Here is a 19,557-nt window from a genome sequence, read left to right on the forward strand (position 1 = left end):
TACACCTTCAGTCTGCCTGGAGGGAGTCCCGATCTTACAGCATGGTCATTTCAAGAGGGGCTTGTGCAGCCCTGGACTCCAAGGCATCTCTCCCAGCCAGCCTTCAGCCAACCTGCCCAAGATGGATCCCATCCTTCTCTCCCTTTCTTCTTCCCAGCACACCTTGCTTAAAACCCCTCTCTTTTCCTGCCACTCCACACCCAGTTATCCTGCAGCCTTCCAAACCGCCAGTCTCAGGGCAAGGAGGGAGGACAGTTGACCTCAGTGGCCCTCTATTTCTTCCTAAGTGGCCCTAGCGTGGCCAGGTCCTTTTGCGTAGGCTAGTCCAGGAATTCCGCTGCAGCTTGTATTTCTCCCTCCACATCCCAATCAATAAAAACCCTACCATTTATTAATTTCTAGAGTTTAGGGGAAGGACTTTAACTCAGCAGAGGTGTGAGTGCTTTGCATGCAGAAGCTCCCAGGGTCTTTCTCTGTTGGGCTGTGAAAGACCCCTGAGTCTGAAACCCTGGAGAACCGCTGCCAGCCAGTGCTGACAGTACCAGCATCTGATTCTCTAAAAAGTCCGTTTCCTGCGTTCCTATGAAATGAGCCTTCACACGGATCGGAGCCTTGCTTTCTTTTTAGAGGAAGGGGCATAAGCTCAGCAGCAGAGTACCTGCTTTTCCCATTCAGAAGGTCCCAGGCTTAATCCTCGGTGCTGTATCCAGGCAGAGCTGGAATATCCCCCACCTGCATCCCTGGGGAGGCATTTTGAATCACTGCAGATCAGGGTTTTCCAAACTCTGTTCTCCAGCTGTTTTTGGACTACAACTCCCATCATCCCGAGCTAGCAGGGCCAGTGGTGAGGGATGATGGAAATTATAGTAAAAAAACAGCTGGAAACCGAGTTTTGGGAAACTCTGCTAGTCCTGAGCTTGCAGGTGGTCTTGTTAGGGAAATATTGGGGTACAATATCTACCCGGTGTCAGAAGTGGGTATTAGGTGTTGAACTCTGATATTTACAGTCTCCCTTGGTAAATCAGGTCCAGGGTGTCATTCGATTCCTAATCTCTCCTGATTTCCTCTTCTCTTCCCCACCTCCCAAATATGTTGGGGTCGCTTCCCCAGGTGTCTAGCGGGAACCTGCTTGCCATTCTGAACCGACACTACCAGGATCTTTCCTGCGTGGCCTTCACAGACGACAGCAGCCACTTCCTCTCCGGAGCAAAGGACAGCCTTGTGATAGTGTGGAACCTGTACAGGTAAAAGATGGACAAAGGTGTGCCAAGGAGGGCGACTGGGATGATCCTGAGTCTGGAAGCAAAGCCTGATGAGGAACTTGAAGGAGCTTGGTATGTTTAGCCTGGGAAGGAGGCGAGTGAGAGACCACAGAATGGTGGAGTTGGAAGGAACCCCAAGGGTCATCTAGTCCAACCCCCTGAATGCAGGAATCTCAGCTCAAACATCCATGACAGATGGCCCTCCAACCTTTGCTTTAAGACTCCAAAGAAGGAGAGTCCCCATCTCCCGAGGGAGGCCGTTCTGTCGAATAGCTCTTAGTGTCAGCATCTTCCTGATGTTTAGTCGGAATCTCCTTTCTTGTAACCTGAAGCCATGGGTTCAAGTCCTGCCCTCCAGAGCAGGAGAAAACAAGCTTGTTCCCTCTTCCACGGGACAGCCTTTGCTTGAGATATTGGAAGATGGCTCTCCCATCTGCTCTCAGTCCCTTCTTTTCCAGGCTCAGCATTCCCAGCTCCTTCAACCGTTCCTCCTCAGGCTGTGGGGGTTTGATACAATAGCCATCTACCTACTCTACAATTCTATGATCCATCTTGTTATTGTGTTTTGTTGGAAGCCGCCCAGAGTGGATGGGGAAACCCAGCCCGATGGGTGGGGTATAAATAATAAATTATTATTATCATTATTATTATCATTCTTATTATTATTATTAAGTTCAGTGTTGCATACACAAACTGGCAGCAGCTCTCCAAGGTTGCTTTCCTTCTCCTTTTATATCCCTTCTAACCTAGAGGTTGGACTAGTTGACCCTTGGGCTCCCTCCCAGCTCTGCGATCAGACGATTCTAAGAGGCAAAAGTCTTCACTTGCTTGTTCCGTTTGCAGAGGTTTCCTCTTCCACAACCTTTTGGCCCACTCCTGTCTGTCTCTGGCTGAGTCTCTTCTTAACATGAAGGCTCGTTTTCCAAAGCTTCCCACCATGGCTGGCTTTGATGCAGCCCCAGAGCCGCAGGTCTTGCAGAGTCACGGCAGGCGGTTTCTGGGGCAGGGTTGTGGGATGATGGCGGTTGAGCCCGTTGCACAGACCAGTGGTTGATCAGAAGGAGGCGAGGGTGGAACAGCAACTCATGCAGGGACCCTGTGGGCAGCCTCCTCCTCCTGAAACAATTTAGGTTTTGTAGCACAGGAGCTGCCAGGATGCCAAGCCTTCTTCTGTTCGCCTCCCATTGCAAGCAGGCACTCAATTCTCATTAACCAGGCTGCTTTGGGCCCCCTTTGACAGAAATAATGGCACTATGGAAGCCTCTGACTCTTCCCCCCCCCCCCCAACTTTGCACACTGTGCCAACGTTGTTTGCTGGCTCCCTCCACACCGAAGCAGCAGTTGGCATGGAGATGCCAGCACGTCCCTGACCCCCTGGGCCAGCAGAGCTTTTGACAGGCGGCATCTCTTCCTTAATTGCTTTGGCCATTGAGGCTGCAAGGACAGCCAGCCGGAGGGGAGGCTCCCATGGTTGGATCCTGCAGCCGCTGTTCCCAACCTCCTTTGCTCTCCACTGTTTGTCAACTGCCATCCAATGGCAGAGGGTGCTCTGAGGACATTCCCTCACACCCGCCATGCGCGTTTCCTGGGACCCCCCCCCCCGCTTTCCTTGCCCCGCTTGCTGTGTGCTGAGGCCTCTTCCTTCCCCCCTTTCCCCAGCGTGCTGCAGGCTGAGAACTCCCAGAGCCCAGAGCCCCGCCATGTGTGGTCGAGACACAGCCTTCCCATCACGGACCTCTGCTGCGGCATGGGTGGTCCCATGGCCCGTGCTGCCACAGCCTCCCTAGATCAGACGGCCAAGGTAAGGGAGGCCAGCAGGCCAGGGGAGCGGAGTGGCGCTCCTGCACGGGGAGGCGTGGGGGGAGGTGCCAGCCAGGGAACCCCCAAGGGAAATCCTGGAGGAGGAAAGCTCAGGGATTGGTGGTGGGACACTGAAGAGGGGGAAGATTAGGAGGTGGTGTTGGATCCTGAAGAGGCAAGAGGGTTTGGTGAGCAGGAGGAGTCTGTGACAGGGAGCAGTTCAGACTCCCGGCTGAAGCAGAGGGGAGGGGAGTCAAGTGACTTCAGTCCTGGCAACGGCTCCAGGGGGCAGGACCACCTGGGAAGGGTCGCTAAGTTGTATGCCATTTCCTTGAATAAAAAGTTAACTTCACTGACCACGGAGCCCTGCGCTTTTCCTGCTGACCTGCATCTGACTCCAGTCCTGACAGCAGGGCAGAAGCGTCGCAGCAAGGAAGCCCTGCGGCAGCTGGATCAAGCCCCTCTAGTCCAGCGTCTTTCCCCCACAGTGGCCAGCCAGATGGCCCAGTGGGAAGCCCCAGTGTTAGAAATTAGCCAGGTGCGTTTTGTGACTTGCATGGGTCCAATTGCAACCCCATGGAGATCTCTGGATGCCAGTTTGGCGACTGACATCTGTCTCTGGCTGGCCCCTCCAGCTTTCTCCAGCAGGTCAGCAGAAGAGCTTATTTATTGCATTTATCTCCCGCTTTTTTATCCAAGGAGTCCCTTGTTCAACACCACCCCTTCTCGGTTAACCCCTGCAACAACCCTGTGAGGTAGGTTAAGAGGCTGTGACTGACTCACAAGGGCATCCCGGGAGTTCCATGACTGAGTGGGGATTTGAACCCTGATCTCCCAGGTCCTAGTCCGACACTCTTAACCACTGCGCCCCACACTGACTCTCTAATTGGGCGTTAAACTCCCCCCTCCAAATTGATTCAGGGCAGGTGGTTCTCAGGTTGTGGGGTGCTGTACACAGCCTCATACACACACATACACACACACAAACATGCACACGGCTACATTTTGTACAGATGCAAACGGGAGCAGCAAGAAAATGTAGTATGGAGCGCTTGGTATTCTTCTGTTTTCCGGGAGTTTTTTCTATAAAGATTTGTGTGTGTGCGCATGTGTGTGTATATATCTTCGAACATTAGGGCTTCCTCCAAGACTGCTGACACCTCCCTGTTGTACGTTTTGCCTGCATCAGCTATAATAATTCATTTACCGGCGACATCATTCTTTGCTACAGATCTCTTGTGGCCTGAACATTATTCAGCCAAGTCAGCCCAAAAGTTCATGGCGAAGGCCGTCAGTGGCCCTGTGACAGCCACGGCCTCTCAGCCTTGCTGGTTCGTTGTGAGGATTATATGGGGAACGAGAGAACCAGGCATGCCACCTTGGGATCCTTGGAGAGAGAGGAGGGATAGAATTGCAACAAATAAATAACAGGTTCCTTTAACATTAAACATACTGGGGAGCATGGGAGGAGAGGGCAGGAGGGGTTTGATCCTGCGGGGGACCCCTGCAGCTTCCCCTCCTGCCTGACACCTGCCCCTCCTTCTCAGAAAGATGGGAGCTGGAGCCCAGCAACTTTTGCGGGGGCCACAGATCTTCTCCATCCCTGATCTGATCTCTCAGGAGGGAATGTCTCTTCTAGATAGAAGCTTCCCGCCCTCTGTCATAGGGTCAGGAAGGATGGGACAACAAATGTTATCCCCTCCCCTGGTTTTATCTCATGTTCACTTGCAAGAGTTTGCCCATCCATTCCCAAGCCCCTCTGTCGTGTTCCACTGCCGTTCCTTCTTGAGCTGCAGGGATTCCTGGCCCACCTTTGTACACCCTTGGCTGATTGGTCCTAAATAAATCCATAGAATTGTAGAGTTGGAAGGGGCCACAAGGGTCATCTAGCCCAACCCCCTGCAATGTAGGAGTCTTTTGCCCAACATGGGGCTCGAACCCACGACAAGGAGATTAAGGGGTCTCGTGCTGTATCAGTTGAGCTATCTGTATGGCTCCTCTTCTCCTCTCTTCCAGCTTTGGGAGATCTCCTCTGGTGACCTCCTGCTCTCTGTCGTCTTCGATGTGGGCATCCTGTCAGTGACTCTCGACCTCACAGAATACCACATGTTCTGTGGCGGCATGGACGGCTCCATCTTCCAGGTCGACCTCTGCGCCTGGGTAGGTCCAGTTCCACACATGGCATTTTATGCATTGTGACCTTGCAGTTATTTTTATTGATCGCAGTTTAGTAATTATTTATTGTAACTGTTAAGAGCAAATTTCTGTTTAATAATTATTTGCTGATGTTTTGCATGTTAATGTGATTGTGCACTATTTATTATATTCCAATACATTACTGAATGTCACTTTATTCGAAATAAGTCGTTCTGTTTTAAAGTTATGTTTTATTACAATTTTCTGTATTGGACCAGATTAATATAAGGTGTGGGGTTTTTTTTGTGGGGGTGTTTTTGTGTTGCTATAGACCGCCTTGTGCACTGTAATATGGAAAGGCAGTATACAAATTAAAAGTGAAATGTAGCACTTAACAAAGGAACCCGCCTGCCTTACACACTGAACCAAAGTATGTATGTTCTGTGTTGCTTCATACTGTCAACACTGACTGGCAGCAGCTCTCCGGGCCAGGCAGGTGTTTCTCCCAACCCTACCTTGAAGTGCCAATGAGCTACATGGGAAGTCAGGTGTTGGGCAGGTTAAGAGATTTTGTTTGTATTATATTATTTATTTTAAAAAAGTACAAAATGACAAGCGCACTGAGTAAGATAAGACACACAAAAAAGAGAAGAAACAAATAGTACCAAAACGGGGGGGAGGGGATATTGTGTACATTACCCCCCCAAAAAAGCAGGGAAATTTGATACTGTAGTTAATTAGACCTTAATCTAACAGGTATTTATAAAAATGAATTCCAAATATCGCTGAATTTGTCCATGGCAAGTCTACGTTTGTACACAACTTGTTCATGTGTAGCAAAGTTGTACATACCTTCAATCATTAAAGCGAGCTGCATGGTTATTTTTCCAGTTCATCAGTACCAGTCTTTTTGCCACGGTAAGGGTGCGGACAGTCCACTCTTAGTGTTTTTTAGTGACGTTCAGTGATTGACAGGTGGGTGGGTCTGCCCACCTGTCAGTTACTGAACATCACTAAAAAACACTTGTGGGGCGGGTTGGAGATTTGCCACTTCTGGAGCAGACAAATCTGGGCTGTATGCAGTGCTATTTTTTGAGAAAAAGAGGAGCTGGAACTGACCACCAACGCCTCCCTTGTTCTCTTAGAATGGCCATGTCGCCCACCTGAGAGGGGCCGGAACTGAGTTCCTGGCTGTGTGAACCAGCAGCCCCAACCAAGTACCTAAGGCAGCTTCCTGGTTCCCACCTACCCACTTGTCCTGGCAATACTTCAAAATATAGTTTGTAACTTCCCCCTCCTCTTTCTCTCAGCCCGTGCAAAGGGAGAGGGGCTTCCAGACAGAAAGGGAGTCTGCCAAGATCTTCAAAGGGCATCGGTGAGTGTTGCAGCAAAGGTGGGGTAGAGCAACAAAGGGACGGTTTTTTTACCTACATGCGGTGATTTTTGGTTTGGTTGGATTACCCTCTGGGTCCCTTCCAAATCCGCAATTCTTTCATTTGATCGGGTGGGGGGAATTCCAGCCAGGCCACAGCACTCAGGAGAAGGTGCGCGAAACACACAGGTCTGAGGGCTGCCCGTCCCAACATAAACCTTAGATTCTAAGGGGCTTTGGCGGGGAGGGGCCAGACATTGGGGTTGCGGGCGCACCCTGCATCATGCTCAGCCCCTTTCTCTATCAACGGGGATGACTTCAATTACGCTCAAGACACAACCTGGAGGCCCTTTGTCTTCCCTCCAGGAACCAGGTGACGTGTCTCTCCGTCTCCACCGACGGAAGCCTGCTCCTGTCCGGCTCGCATGACGAAACCGTCCGGCTGTGGGACATCCAGAGCAAGCAGTGTCTGCGCACGGTGAATTACAAAGGTACGCAAGTGCTGTGGTCCTATATGCACCTCCGCAAAGGGTTGCAGCGCAGCCCCTGCCTTGCATGCAGAAGGTCCCAGGTTTGAACCCTCTCCTGCATCTCTTGAGCAGAACTCCCACCTGGGGCCCTGGACAGACCTTGCTCACAAGTAGCACAGGCAGCCCTGAGTGAAGTGGACCAAGGTGAGTCTCTGTGTGAGGCAGGTTCCCTACAGTCCGTTCGTTCATTTGCTTTTAAAAATTATATTTTTTAAGTTTCAACATCTTCAACATATACAATCAAAACACAGTTTCGTCTTTTCTCAACTTCCCGCCCCATTTTCCACGGTGTTGTTGCATCTCCCCTTCTCCTGCTACTCCTCTTCTGCCTATTGAATCACAACCACAATATTATAGTCCAAATCCTTCTGTTGCTCATAGCTCAAATCCTGCTCACAAGTTCATGCTATAATATTTCTTTAAATATCCAAAAAAGGCATCCATTCTTCCATAAAACACACACCATTAGAGTCTCTTAATTTTCCTGTTAGTTTTGCCAGTTCTGCATATTTGTTTTGCAGGTTTATCAAACTCTCTTTGGCGAAAAGCTACCAGTGCAGTACGTAAGATCAGATGAAATGCAGAAAAGGCAGGGAATTGCAAGCTCAGTTAAGCAAAGCACACTAGCTTGCATCCAGCTCAAGTTTTACACAGAGTAAAAAAGGTAAAGGTAAAGGACCCCGGACAGTTAAATCCAGTTGTGAACGATTCTGGGGTTGTGGCGCTCATCTCGCTTTACTAGCCAAGGGAGGCAGCGTTTGTCCGTAGACAGTTTTTTCCGGGTCATGTGGCCAGCAGGACTAAGCCGCTTCTGGTGAAACCAGAGCAGCGCATGGAAATGCCATTTACCTTCCCGCCGGAGCAGTACCTATTTATCTACTTGCACTTTGACATGCTTTCAAACTGATAGGTTGGCAGGAGCTGGGACAGAGCAATGAGAGCTCACCCCGCCATGGGGATTTGAACCGCCAACCTTCTGATCAGCAAGCCCAAGAGGCTCAGTGGTTTAGACCACAGTGCCACCTGCGTCCCCTTCTGCTATCTAGCTGAATGTTAAGATGCTCTGATTTCAGCTGGTAACCGGGATTCCAGAGGGCTGCAGTGGCCACACTAAAAACTCAAGTTTCTTTCCCCAGCCCTGCCTGGAGATGCTGGGAGTAAAAGTGAGCCACCCTGCTAGTCCTCATGCTTCCAAGCAAATAGCTAAAATCGGAATGGACGACTTTGCCTTATGCCAAATCAGACCCGTTGTCCATCTAGCAGAATCCTTCCTGGAGTTTCAGGATCAGAGTCCCTTTCCTGGGAGGTGCCCTTCCCAGCTCACATACCCCAAATATTTTGTTTATACCAGGCTGCTGAACTTTCTACTCCAGAGCAGAGTTTTTAGGCATTCTCAGCAAACCGTTATGGGTTCCTTTCTTCTGGAATTCTTCTCCCTGAACAGGAGAAGTGGTGTCCTTGTTGTTATCCGAGCCACCATTGCCTCATATCGGGTCATCTTTACGTAATCTTCATTTTAGCTATCTCTCTTTGTCTAGGGGCAAAACTCTTCTCTTCCCCACCCCCAAGAACACAGCCCAATTTGCAAAATCCTCTTAGCCCTGGCTGGTTGTGTGCGTGTGTTTGGCATGTGCCCTGCTTTGTTTTGAAGCGATGCTCAAAGCCTTGCGTTGGCAAAGAGAAAAGGAGCCATAAAGCCTGCATGGCTGAATCTTAAAAACCTCACGATCTGACTTGAGGATCGTAAATTTCTCAATGTGCTGAGCTGCGCTTGGTGCCTGCACCCTCTTCCCCCTAATCCTGGGTAGAAAAAAGTGCCAGGATATAACAATGCAGCTGGCATGGGGAGTGCTGGTTCGGCATCGGCCAATGGGGAGGCAGCCCTTGTCCACCCACTCCTTCCTGGAGAGGAGAGGCAAATTATTTTCGCACAAGTTTTATTAGGAAAGGGGATTGGGAGATAAAACTGCCGGGTTTGCAAGACCTTTTGTGGTGCAGCAGCATTTGGAAAACTGGCGTGGGTGGTTAGGACTCCAGGCACCAGCCGATGCCCATGCGTCAGCCAGTGTGGGCAGGTAGTGGTGGTGGTAATAATAATAATAATAATAATAATAATAATAATAATTTGTTATTTATACCCCACCCATCTGGCTGGCCACCCTGTGTGTCCTGACTCTAGAACTGCTCCTCCATGCTGTGGCTGCATGTCCCCTTGACCCTCTAAGCAAGTGTTGTGTGCCAGTGGGTGCCCTCAGGGTCCCAGTTATGGAATCATAGAATTGTAGAGCTGGAAGAAACATAAGAACCTCACAGGATGAGCCCAAGGGCACACGGAGTCCAGCATCCCGTCACCACAGGATTCACAACTAAAGAATCCCTGGCAGGATTCAACCTGTTTTAAAACCTTCCGAGGAGACCGTTGCGCTGTTGAATAGCTCAAAAACCAGAACACTCAATTTTGGGTTTGAGATTCAAGGAATGACTGTACTTGAAGATGGCCATAATGCCATCCCTTGGCCTTCTCTTCTCCAGACTGAACATGCCTGATGCCCCTGAAAACTCCTTGAGTTGAATCTCAAACTCCTTGAGTTGAATCTCCTTTGAGAATCTCAAACTCCTTGAGTTGAATCTCCTTTGAGATTCAAGGAATGACTGTACTTGAAGATGGCCATAATGCCATCCCTTGGCCTTCTCTTCTCCAGGCTGAACATGCCTGATGCCCCTGAAAACTCCTTGCTCTACCACACAGGTCTCTCCCTGGGCACAGGAGTTATTATTATTATTATTATTATTATTATTATTATTATTATTATTACAGTGGTACCTCAGGTTAAGTACTTAATTCGTTCCGGAGATCTGTACTTAACCTGAAACTGTTCTTAACCTGAAGCGCTACTTTAGCTAATGGGGCTTGCTGCTGCCGCACCGCTGGAGCACGATTTCTGTTCTCATCCTGAAGCAAAGTTCTTAACCTGGAGCACTATTTCTGGGTTAGTGGAGTCTGTAACCTGAAATGTATGTAAGCTGAAGCGTATGTAACCTGAGGTACCACTGTAGTATTATTATTATTATTATTATTAATACCCCGCCCATCTTGCTCGGTTTCCCCAGCCACTCTGGGCGGTTTCCAACACAATATTAAAATACAGTAATGCATCAAACATTAAAAGCTTCCTTAAACAGGGCTGCCTTCAGATATCGTCTAAAAGTCTGGTAGTTGTTGTTCTCTTTGACATCTGGTGGGAGGGCGTTGTTCCACAGGGTGGGTGCCACTTCTGAAAAGGCCCTGTCTGGTTCCCTGTAACTTGGCTTCTCGCAGTGAGGGAACTGCCGCAAGGTCCTCGGCGCTGGACCTCAGTGTCCGGGCAGAACGATGGGGGTGGAGATGCTCCTTCAGGAGCAGTGCAGTGGACTGGAGCTCAGAGACCTGCTACTGATTGTGCCTGGCATGATGCAGTTGGATGCAAACCAGTGCCATAGCTCTGTGGCAAAGCCTCTGCTGGGCACGCAGAAGGTCCCAGGTCCAGTTTGCAGGCAGGACTGGTAGCATCTCCTGCCTGAACCCCTAGAGAGCCACTGCGATCCAGTCTGTGTGTAGACTGATTAAGGGTCTGGAAACTAAGCCTTAGGAGGAGCGCTTGAAGGAGCTGAGAGAAGATATGATACAGTGGTACCTTGGGTTAAGTACGTAATTCATTCCAGAGGTCCGTTCTTAACCTGAAACTGTTCTTAACCTGAAGCACCACTTTAGCTAATGGGGCCTGCTGCTGCTGCCGCGCCACTGGAGCACGATTTCTGTTCTCATCCTGAAGCAAAGTTCTTAACCCCAGGTACTATTTCTGGGTTAGCAGAGTCTGTAACCTGAAGTGTATGTAACCTAAAGCGTATGTAACCCGAGGTACCACTGTAATCATATTCAGATATCTCAAGGGCTGTCCCATGGAAGAGGGAACCAGCTTGTTTTCTCCTGCTCCGGAGGGTAGGTCTCGAACCAAAGGCTTCAAGTTACAATAAATGAGATTCTGTCTAAACATCAGGAAAAACTTTCTGACAGTAAAAGCTGTTTGACAGTCTCACTCGGAAGGTGGTGGAATTTTCTTTCCTGGGCGGTTTTTAAGCAGAGTTTGGATAGCCATCTGTCATGGATCCTTAGCCTGAAATTCCTGCATTGCAGGGGGTTACTAGATGACATTCAGGGTCCCTTCCAACTCTACAGTTCTGTGAACACTGAGGTTGAAAAGGCCCAATGGCCTGGCTCTGCATAAGGCAGCTTCCTCTGTTGCTTTTCAAACATCCCATTATTCAGAAACATGAGGACTAGAATCTTACTTTTAGCGGAAGGGCCCTAGCCCTGCTTTGCATGCACGAGGTCCCAGGTCCAGTCTCCAGGTAGGACAGGGAAAGTCTCCAAACTAGCTTTGAACTGCTCCCCCCTTCGCAACAGGGCAAAGAGCCCTCTTCTCCCTGTCCTTTATATAACAGCGTTGTTCGTCCCTCCCTCCTCCCCTCCAGATGTCTAATTACTTTTCTCCCTTCTCCGAAAAGAATCCTGTCCAGACGCTGGCAACTCTCTCTGCTGTTATCGGTGCCCCGGGGGAGGCATTAACATCCTTTATCTCGGCTGCGCAGAACACTTGATAAGGCGCCGCCGCTGGCAGCTCAGTTCCCGACACGTCTCTCTTTTCTTCTAAACCCTCCCCTTTCAACGTCGGCCTCGGAGCTTCCCTCCTCCCCACCCGCTAAACCCTGAGCCAGGGTGCCTGCTCTGCTTCCCAGCGCCGCCTGCCTCTCTTCGCATTTGCTCCATCCCTTCAAAACTCATCTCTTTTCAGGGCGCAGAAGCCAGTAAATCCTCTGTGCGGTGCAAGCGGCGAGACAGCCCTAATAACGAGGCTTTGGAGCGCCGCTCAAACTCGGGTAATTTAATAACATTCCGTGTCCGGCACTTCCACTGAGCTCCGGGGCGGCGGGAGGAGAGAGAAAGAAGCCATCCTTCGTTTTGTAACGAGCTGCAGCTGGTTTTAAGCACTCGCCAGCTTTAGGAGCAGCACTTGGGTCAACAATGGCTGAGCCGGGAGCTGTGCCACGAGAAATGAGCAAGTGAAATAGCGTCAGTCTCCCGTGAGCATGCCTGCCGCTTCTCTGCGTGAGTCTCTGCTCCAGCCTCACCTTGGCAAGACCCAGTTAATCCCGCCACATAATGGCACGGGTTGCTGCAGGATTCTTTGGTCACGCGAACGTAGTAGTAGTAGTGAAGCAGGGGGCTGCTGTTGCCCCTCTGAATGAGTTGTTGCCCTGGGTTTGCTGCCTTGGGAGTGCAGTAGTGATTTGCACAGGGAACATGGGCAGAGAATGAACCCACAATCCGTTTCTTGTGCGAGGTGCCGTTCCACTCCCTAGGATGCAAGCCCAAGGCAGTGACTCATGCAGAGATTCAACAGGAGTGCCAGAAGCGGACAGGGTGAAATATGCTTTTCACACTTCACAACAACCCGTCCTCTCTCCGCAGAGAGAGATTTCCCATCAGCACATGCCTTGTTTCAGATCAGACCCTTCGGCCATCCAGACCACAACCTCCTCAGGGATTTCATTCCACTGTCGAACAGCTCTCACTGTCAGAAAGTTCTTCCTGGTGTTTAGTCGGAATCTCCCTTCTTGTAACTTGAAGCCATGGGTTCGAGTCCTGCCCTCCAGAGCAAGAGAAAACAAGTTGGCTCCCTCTTCCATGGGACAGCCCTTGAGATATTTAAAAATGGTTCTCCTATTTTCTCTCAGTCTCCTCTTCCCCAGATGAAACATACCTAACTCCTTCAACCGTTCTCCATAAGGCTTGGTTTCCATACCCTTCATCACCTTGGTCTTCCTCCTCTGCCCACATTCCAGCTTGTCAACATTCTTCTTAAATTGTGGTGCCCAGAATCAGACACAGTACTCCAGGTGTGGTCTGACCAAGGCAGAAAAGAGTGGTACCATAACTTCCCTTGATGGAGAAGGATTTTCTTTTACCTGCTATAATGTTATGACAGCAGGAGGAAAGCTGCTCTCTGCTTTCTCCAAGAAATGCATGATTTGATGCCTTCTCCTCCATCAGTACCAGTGGGCCGCAGGCCAGTCCGAGGCAGAACTTACTATCTTTCTGACACTGAGTTGGGGGAGCCAGTGTGGTTAGAGCATCAGGACTAAGACCTGGGAGAAAGGCCAGGGTTCGAATCCCCCCACTGAGCCATGAAGCTTGCTTGGGTGGCCTTGGAAACTAGCCTCTCTCAGGCCAACCTACCTCACAGGGCTGTTGCGAGGATAAAATGGGGAGGATGAGAAAGGTAGGGCAGAAATGCAATCAATAAATAGAACCAGAGGCTCATCTGAGCTCTTAAAAAGTTATTTATGGACGAATCCTCTTTGACCTGCCTCCCTGCCACTGGGAAATGGATGGGTGTGGCACCCTGTTCTGCCCCAGTGCCTTGCAGATGGGGGGGTGGCGGGGGGCGCACTTAACCAAAAGCTCCTGAGAGCTCCAGTTGCGGGCCCTGCGGAGGTCCGCCTGGTTTTGCATGCAAACTCTAAAGCAAAACCAGGTTTGGGGGGGGGGGTAGATGCAGAGAAAGCTCACAGGGACACTGCTGGAAATAGATCTGAAGAGTCAAAAGACCAGCCTTGAGCCTTTGGCAGCTGCAAGCAGGGGATTCGAATTTTGTTATTCCGGCTGCTGTTTCCAACGGGTGTTGCTCTCAAATGGGTTGGGAAGGAGGAAGGACTTGCTGGATGCACTGTGTGTATATATACCGAGTAACGCCTGGCTTGGTGAGCAATGAGCTGAGGACCCTGTCTGACCCACCCAGCAGGCCGTTCCTGGCCCTGTCCTCTTGCTTCCGAAGTCTTCTTCCTCCACTTAGTTTGCCAGGGCAATGGATGCAACAATTTGTGAGTGCAGAGGGGTGAGCTGAGGTTGTGGCAGGGAGGCGCCGGGAGCCTGACGGCAGCCCGTGTGGGTAAATGCGGTAATTAAAGCGCTCATTAACTCCGCTGAGCGGATGTGTGCGATAGATCATTACCGCGAGCGCACCGGGGCCTGGGTGATGGATGGCTCGCTCGGCAGAGGACGGAGAGGCCGCGGTGCTTGGGGCTGCGCCTGGTCGCCCCCGGGGAGGTCTCCAAACAGTTCCCTCCGGTCGCCTCCAGATGCCTTCCTAGCTAATTGGAGGAGAAGCTTGGAGAGCTGGCAGGGGAACCGACAGCGAGGAGGAACGCAGACACACACATGCCTTGGATTCTGTAGAGCAGAACCACCAAAAGATGGTGGAGAGGAGATGTGATTCCTCGGAGGTTTTTAAGCAGAGGTTGGATGGCCATCCGTCATGGATGCTTCAGCTGCGATGCCTGCACTTCAAGGGGTTGGACTAGAGGACCCCAAGGGGTCCCGTCCATTATTCCCCCAGGCAGGGCTTGGAAAATACACCCTGCCTGAAGCCCTTGAGAGCTTCCGCCAGCCAGTGTAGACCAGTGTATCCCAAAGAGAATAGTACTGCCCCCTGGGTGGGGCGAATACCTAAGTGGGGGTTGCTAGGGGGCAGCAGGGGGCCCCTGTAAATGACAGTCAGGCTCTGGAAAGCTGGCGTCTCCCTGGATCAAGTTTGTCGGCTTTGCTGAATTAATTGAACAATTTTTAATTGGGCTTTGAGTGAACGGGCAATTAATTGCCGCTGTTTTGAATTTTATCGTGTCATCATCTCCCTTAGTGCGCCGTGCAAGCCGCTACTCTGAATGATGCTTTTTGTGGTGCAGAGTAGTGAGCACACGGGGCGAGTTGATGAACCAAGCTGGAAAAGGTTTGAGAACCACTGTGGCAGGCAATCTTGGGCAAAGTGAACCCAAAGTCTGGCTTCGTCTAAGGCAGTCTTCCTGTGCCTCTGTTGAATTACCCCTTTAAATCATTATGAGGACTGGAAACCTTACTGAGCTGTGGGACTTGTCTCCTAAATAGAAAGGTGCGTGCTCTGTGCAGAAAGGCTGGGACTGACTCCTCGTCCGATAGCCCAAAGAACTGCTGGCAGTCACAGTCCTGAGATGGATGGCTTGGTGTCCTGACTCAGCATAAGGCTGCTTTTGACTTATTAAGAACCATGAGGACTATCATCTTGCTTCATTTTCAGGGGAGGGTCCACAAGCTCCATGTTCGAGAGGCCCTTGGGGGCCTCTTCCAAACTCTCCAGTTTCTATAATTCCGCAGTTAGCCCCTCATACGGCATCCCACATGCCTATTTGCCCTGCCATAAACATAAAGGTAAAGAGACCCCTGACCATTAGGTCCAGTTGTGGCCGACTCTGGGGTTGTGGCGCTCATCTCGCTTTCTTGGCCGAGGGAGCCACCGTACAGCTTCCGGTTCATGTGGCCAGCATGACTAAGCTGCTTCTGGCGAACCAGAGCAGTGCACGGAAACGCCATTTACCTTCCCACCGGAGCGGTACCTCTTTATCTACTTGCTCTTTGATATGCTTTCGAACTGCTAGGTTGGCAGGAGCTGGGACTGAGCAACGGGAGCTCATCCCATCACGGGGATTCAAACCTCTGACCTTCTGATCAGCAAGCCCCAGGCTCTGTGGTTTAACCCACAGCACCACCCGCATCCCTGCCATAAACATACCTTGCCACTAAATCTTTCCTTCTCTCCAATTTGCTCCTGCAGGTCCCGTCACCAATGCCTTCATCACCCTGGCTCCAGCCAACATGCTAAACCCGGAGAGCAAGCCCCGCGTCCCCCTGCCCAAGTTCAGCCGCCACCTCTACACCTTGGAGAACGCGGGGAGCCCTGCCAGCGAGGGGATGATGCTGTGCCTGGGAATACATCAGAAGGTAGGGGGTCTTGGGCTGCTTCCCCAGCAAACATGGGCCAAGTGGCCACCAAGCTAGAAATCCCCCTTCACTCTTGAGGAAGGTGGGCAAAAGGATGGCCGAATGCTTAACGCCCCAGGTCCACTGGTATAAAGGTCTCACTAAGACCGATAGATTTGAGGCTATTTCCCGGTGTTCGATCCTCGGTCAGAAAGGCACAGTCGCAGAATCATAGAATTGGTAGGGACCCAAGGGGTCGTCTAGTCCAGTCCCCTGTGATGCAGGGGTCAAAGTTAAGAATAAGGCCTTTTGGCTGCCCAGGTGGAGAATAGAGAGTGGGACGTGTCTGAACTAGAAGAATGTACAAAAAGCAGATTCATTGCTCTTCCACTCTCACAGCTCAGTCTTCAGAAATGGCGATTGACCATGATTCTTGGCTAGAGATGCTCGCAGGAGATCTTGCAGGAATTCAGACAGTCCTGGGAGATCTCGCAAGCCTATGCCAGAACTGGCACATGGAGAGGGCCTTGTCCCCCACCCCCAGCAAGGCAGGGGGCTTAAAAGGACTTCTGTCTTGAATGCATATAATAATAATAATAATAATAATAATAATAATAATAATAATAATAATATGCAGTCCATCTGGCTGGGTTGCCCCAGCCTCTCTCACCGGCTTCCAACACATATAAAAACATAATAGAACACCAAACATTAAAAACCTCCACATATAGGGTTGCCTTCAGATGTCTTTTAAAAGTTGTATACAGTGGTACCTTGGGTTACAGACGCTTCAGGTTACAGACGCTTCAGGTTACAGACTCCGCTAACCCTGAAATAGTACCTCGGGTTAAGAACTTTGCTTCAGGATGAGAACAGAAATCATGCGGCGGCAGCGGGAGGCCCCATTAGCTAAAGTGGCACCTCAGGTTAAGAACAGTTTCAGGTTAAGAACGGACCTCCAGAACGAATTAAGTTGTTAACCCGAGGTACCACTGTAGTTATTTGTCTCCTTGACATCTGCTGGGATGTCGTTCCACAGGGAGGGCGCCACCACCAAGAAGGCTCTCTGCCTGGCTCCCTCTCACCTCACTTCTGGCAGTAAGGGAACCACCCTCAGAGCTGGACCTTTGTGTCTGGGCTGAATGATGGGGGTCTACAGGGCTGAGTTTGTCTTTTTCTTGCAGTTTGTAATTGCTTTCTCTGATTACGCATCAAACCAAATAAAGACATGTTTTATAGCAGAAGACGGGGAGAGAGAAGGGACGGAAGTGGGACCCAGGCGTGGTGGGCGAAGGGCACACCTCTGAGCTCTGCATGCCTGTGTGCCAAGCCTCCTTCGCCTTCCGATGCAAGCGGGAGCAGGTGGCTGTTCCCTGCTGGAGGAGGCGATGCAGATCTGAGAGAGGCAGGGCTGAATGTTCTGGTACAATTATCCCTCAGGGAAAGGAACAGGTTGGCAGGAGAGAGAGAGGGAGTGTATTATAATCCTGTTGTTGGGCACTGAGGCAGTAATAGGCTGGAACATCTCCACCGCACCTTGGCATCTTGAGGGATGAGGTCGGCCGTAACACATAAATTAACTTCCAGTGTTGGGGGGGGGGGGGCCAGCAAGATCCCTGCCAGTGGCCCATCTGGCTCAGCATCCTGTCCCCACAGTGGCCAAACAGTTGTGCCAAAGGGAAGCCCACCAGCAGGATCCGAGCACAAGAGTTTTATTTTATCTGTCTTGAATCTTCCAGCCAGGCCTTCCTTGTGTCGACAGCTTGGATCTGAAGTGCTTCAAGGACTGCCCGATTCCTTCTGCCCTGCCTTGATCACAGAGACCTTCTGGTGGGGCTCTCTTGGTGCTGTCAGACAGGCCTTGCCTCTTTTCTCTCCCTTGACTGCCGTCTGGTAGAATGACAGCTGAGGATAAGCAAAGGGCAGCTGGTCTCTGAGCAGAGTCGACTGAGCATTCCTCCTTCCCTCTTTGAGACTTGGGTTTCACAAGAGCTGGGCCTCTGCTCCGATCCAGGAGGTTCTCCTTTCTGCCTGGGACTCTTCTCTTGGGTTTATGCAGGTGGCTTTGAGTGGAGACCACGTGACTTCAGGTGGACAGGGAGCGGGGAAAGGGTCCCGCTACCTGCTGGCGAGCTTTCCGGGGACACCTGGCTGCCTGACTGCAGGGAAATGGGAGGTGGCTTTGCTCTCATGTCCCCCCACAACGTCATAAAATCTCAGCCTCCCCACTCAAACCCGCCAAGCCCCCTTGGCCAGGAATGCATTTTGTTTTCCCAGCAAGGGGTTGCGTCCGATGCCCTCTCGCAGCCGCTCCAAGGAGAGGGAGAAGGAGGGAAGCCGGCGTTTCATCCGCCTTGCCTGTTAACCATCGCTCACTGCGGAGGCATTTTCTCCTCTCCTGCCTGTCTCCTCTCCCCCCAAAACACAAAGGGTACTTTGATGTGTTATCTCTCCTGCCTGTCATTTTTCCCTCTCCACCCGCGAGACTGATGGGGCCGTCTTCTTTGATGGATTAGCTCCTTGCGAAGGAAGGCCTCGTGCCCGCTTCTCTCCCCTGGCACCGCACGGCTCGTCCTTTTCGTCTTCTGAGTTTCCTTGAGCTGCGGCGGGCAAAGTGTCCAGCTGCCCACCCCAAGGCTCTCGCCAGGTATCTCATCTAGCGTTCTTGTAACAGATTCCCAGGAGCGTCCACTGTCAGCCCTACTCCTTTCCTCTGCAACGTTGACAGCGGCCCCAAACCTCCAAGGTGCGATGTCTCTTGTTCACCCAGCAAAAAGAAGGATGTTTCCAAACCAGGAAAGGGGGTTGTTCAGGTTGGACTGGTTTGGGAAACTTCAGCTCCCCCTCACCTTGGGGAGTCTGGCAGAATCCTGACAGCAGAACAAGATTCTAGCCCTCATGACTGCTTGGGGGAGGGTGGGAGACTGAAAACTTGCGAGAACACATAAGAAGAGTCCTGCAGGGTCAGGCCAGTCAGGGCCCATCTAGTCCAGCATTCTGTTTCTCACAGTATCCAACCAGTAGTGTTTGAAATTAGTCCGGCTCCAGGTGCATTTTGCACCTGGCTATCGGCCACTTGCGACCAAGTGAAGATTCCTGGGTGTCGCCTGACACCTCCACCATCTGGAGGTGCATGCCTGGGCATCCTTGGACCTCGACTGTTTTCACACACTAATACGCCATCCTGTTGAATTCTGTCTGTTGTATTTTATCTGCACAATCAGAATGAATTTCGGCAGCCAAAATGCTTTTTCAGTGCAGCCTGAGCAAGAGCAGTGAGCAACGTTATAGTGAATTGTTGTCACTTGTCTTCGCTCCCCCCCACTGCCCTGCTGAGAGTTGTGAATGCCTATGTTACGAATGGTCTGTGTCACTAGGAAGAAAAAGAGGTCGGAATGGGCCGATACATATGTAGACTGTCCCTGGATCAAGTGACTTCTCTTCTTTGCTTTCTCAAAGCTCTTAACCCAGCCAGGGGCGTAGGAAGGGGTGTGTGGTGGGGTGGTCTGCCCCGGGTGTGATTCCAGAGGCAGGTGACAAAATCCCCCCTGGGTGGATTGCGCCACCGCACTGCGATGGGCCCCCCGCCGAAGGATCACACCTCCCCTGGGTGCACGACATGTGCAC

At 51.1% G+C, this 19,557-nt stretch overlaps 1 protein-coding gene across 1 annotated transcript in view; it reads left to right on the forward strand.

The window, feature by feature from the left end:
* The window catches only part of WDR18 (WD repeat domain 18), a 40,609-nt gene that overhangs the window by 13,942 nt on the left and 7,110 nt on the right, over positions 1 to 19,557 (forward strand). The window contains exons 3-8 of the mRNA XM_083720582.1: positions 1,111 to 1,244; positions 2,922 to 3,063; positions 5,079 to 5,222; positions 6,509 to 6,573; positions 6,937 to 7,061; positions 15,785 to 15,951. Coding sequence (XP_083576708.1) covers positions 1,111 to 1,244; positions 2,922 to 3,063; positions 5,079 to 5,222; positions 6,509 to 6,573; positions 6,937 to 7,061; positions 15,785 to 15,951 — 777 coding nt within the window. The remainder of the gene's footprint in view (positions 1 to 1,110; positions 1,245 to 2,921; positions 3,064 to 5,078; positions 5,223 to 6,508; positions 6,574 to 6,936; positions 7,062 to 15,784; positions 15,952 to 19,557) is intronic.

Source organism: Podarcis gaigeae (genome assembly GCF_964106915.1).
Source record: "Podarcis gaigeae genome assembly, chromosome: 18".
In the NCBI taxonomy this organism is placed as follows: Eukaryota; Metazoa; Chordata; class Lepidosauria; order Squamata; family Lacertidae; genus Podarcis; species Podarcis gaigeae.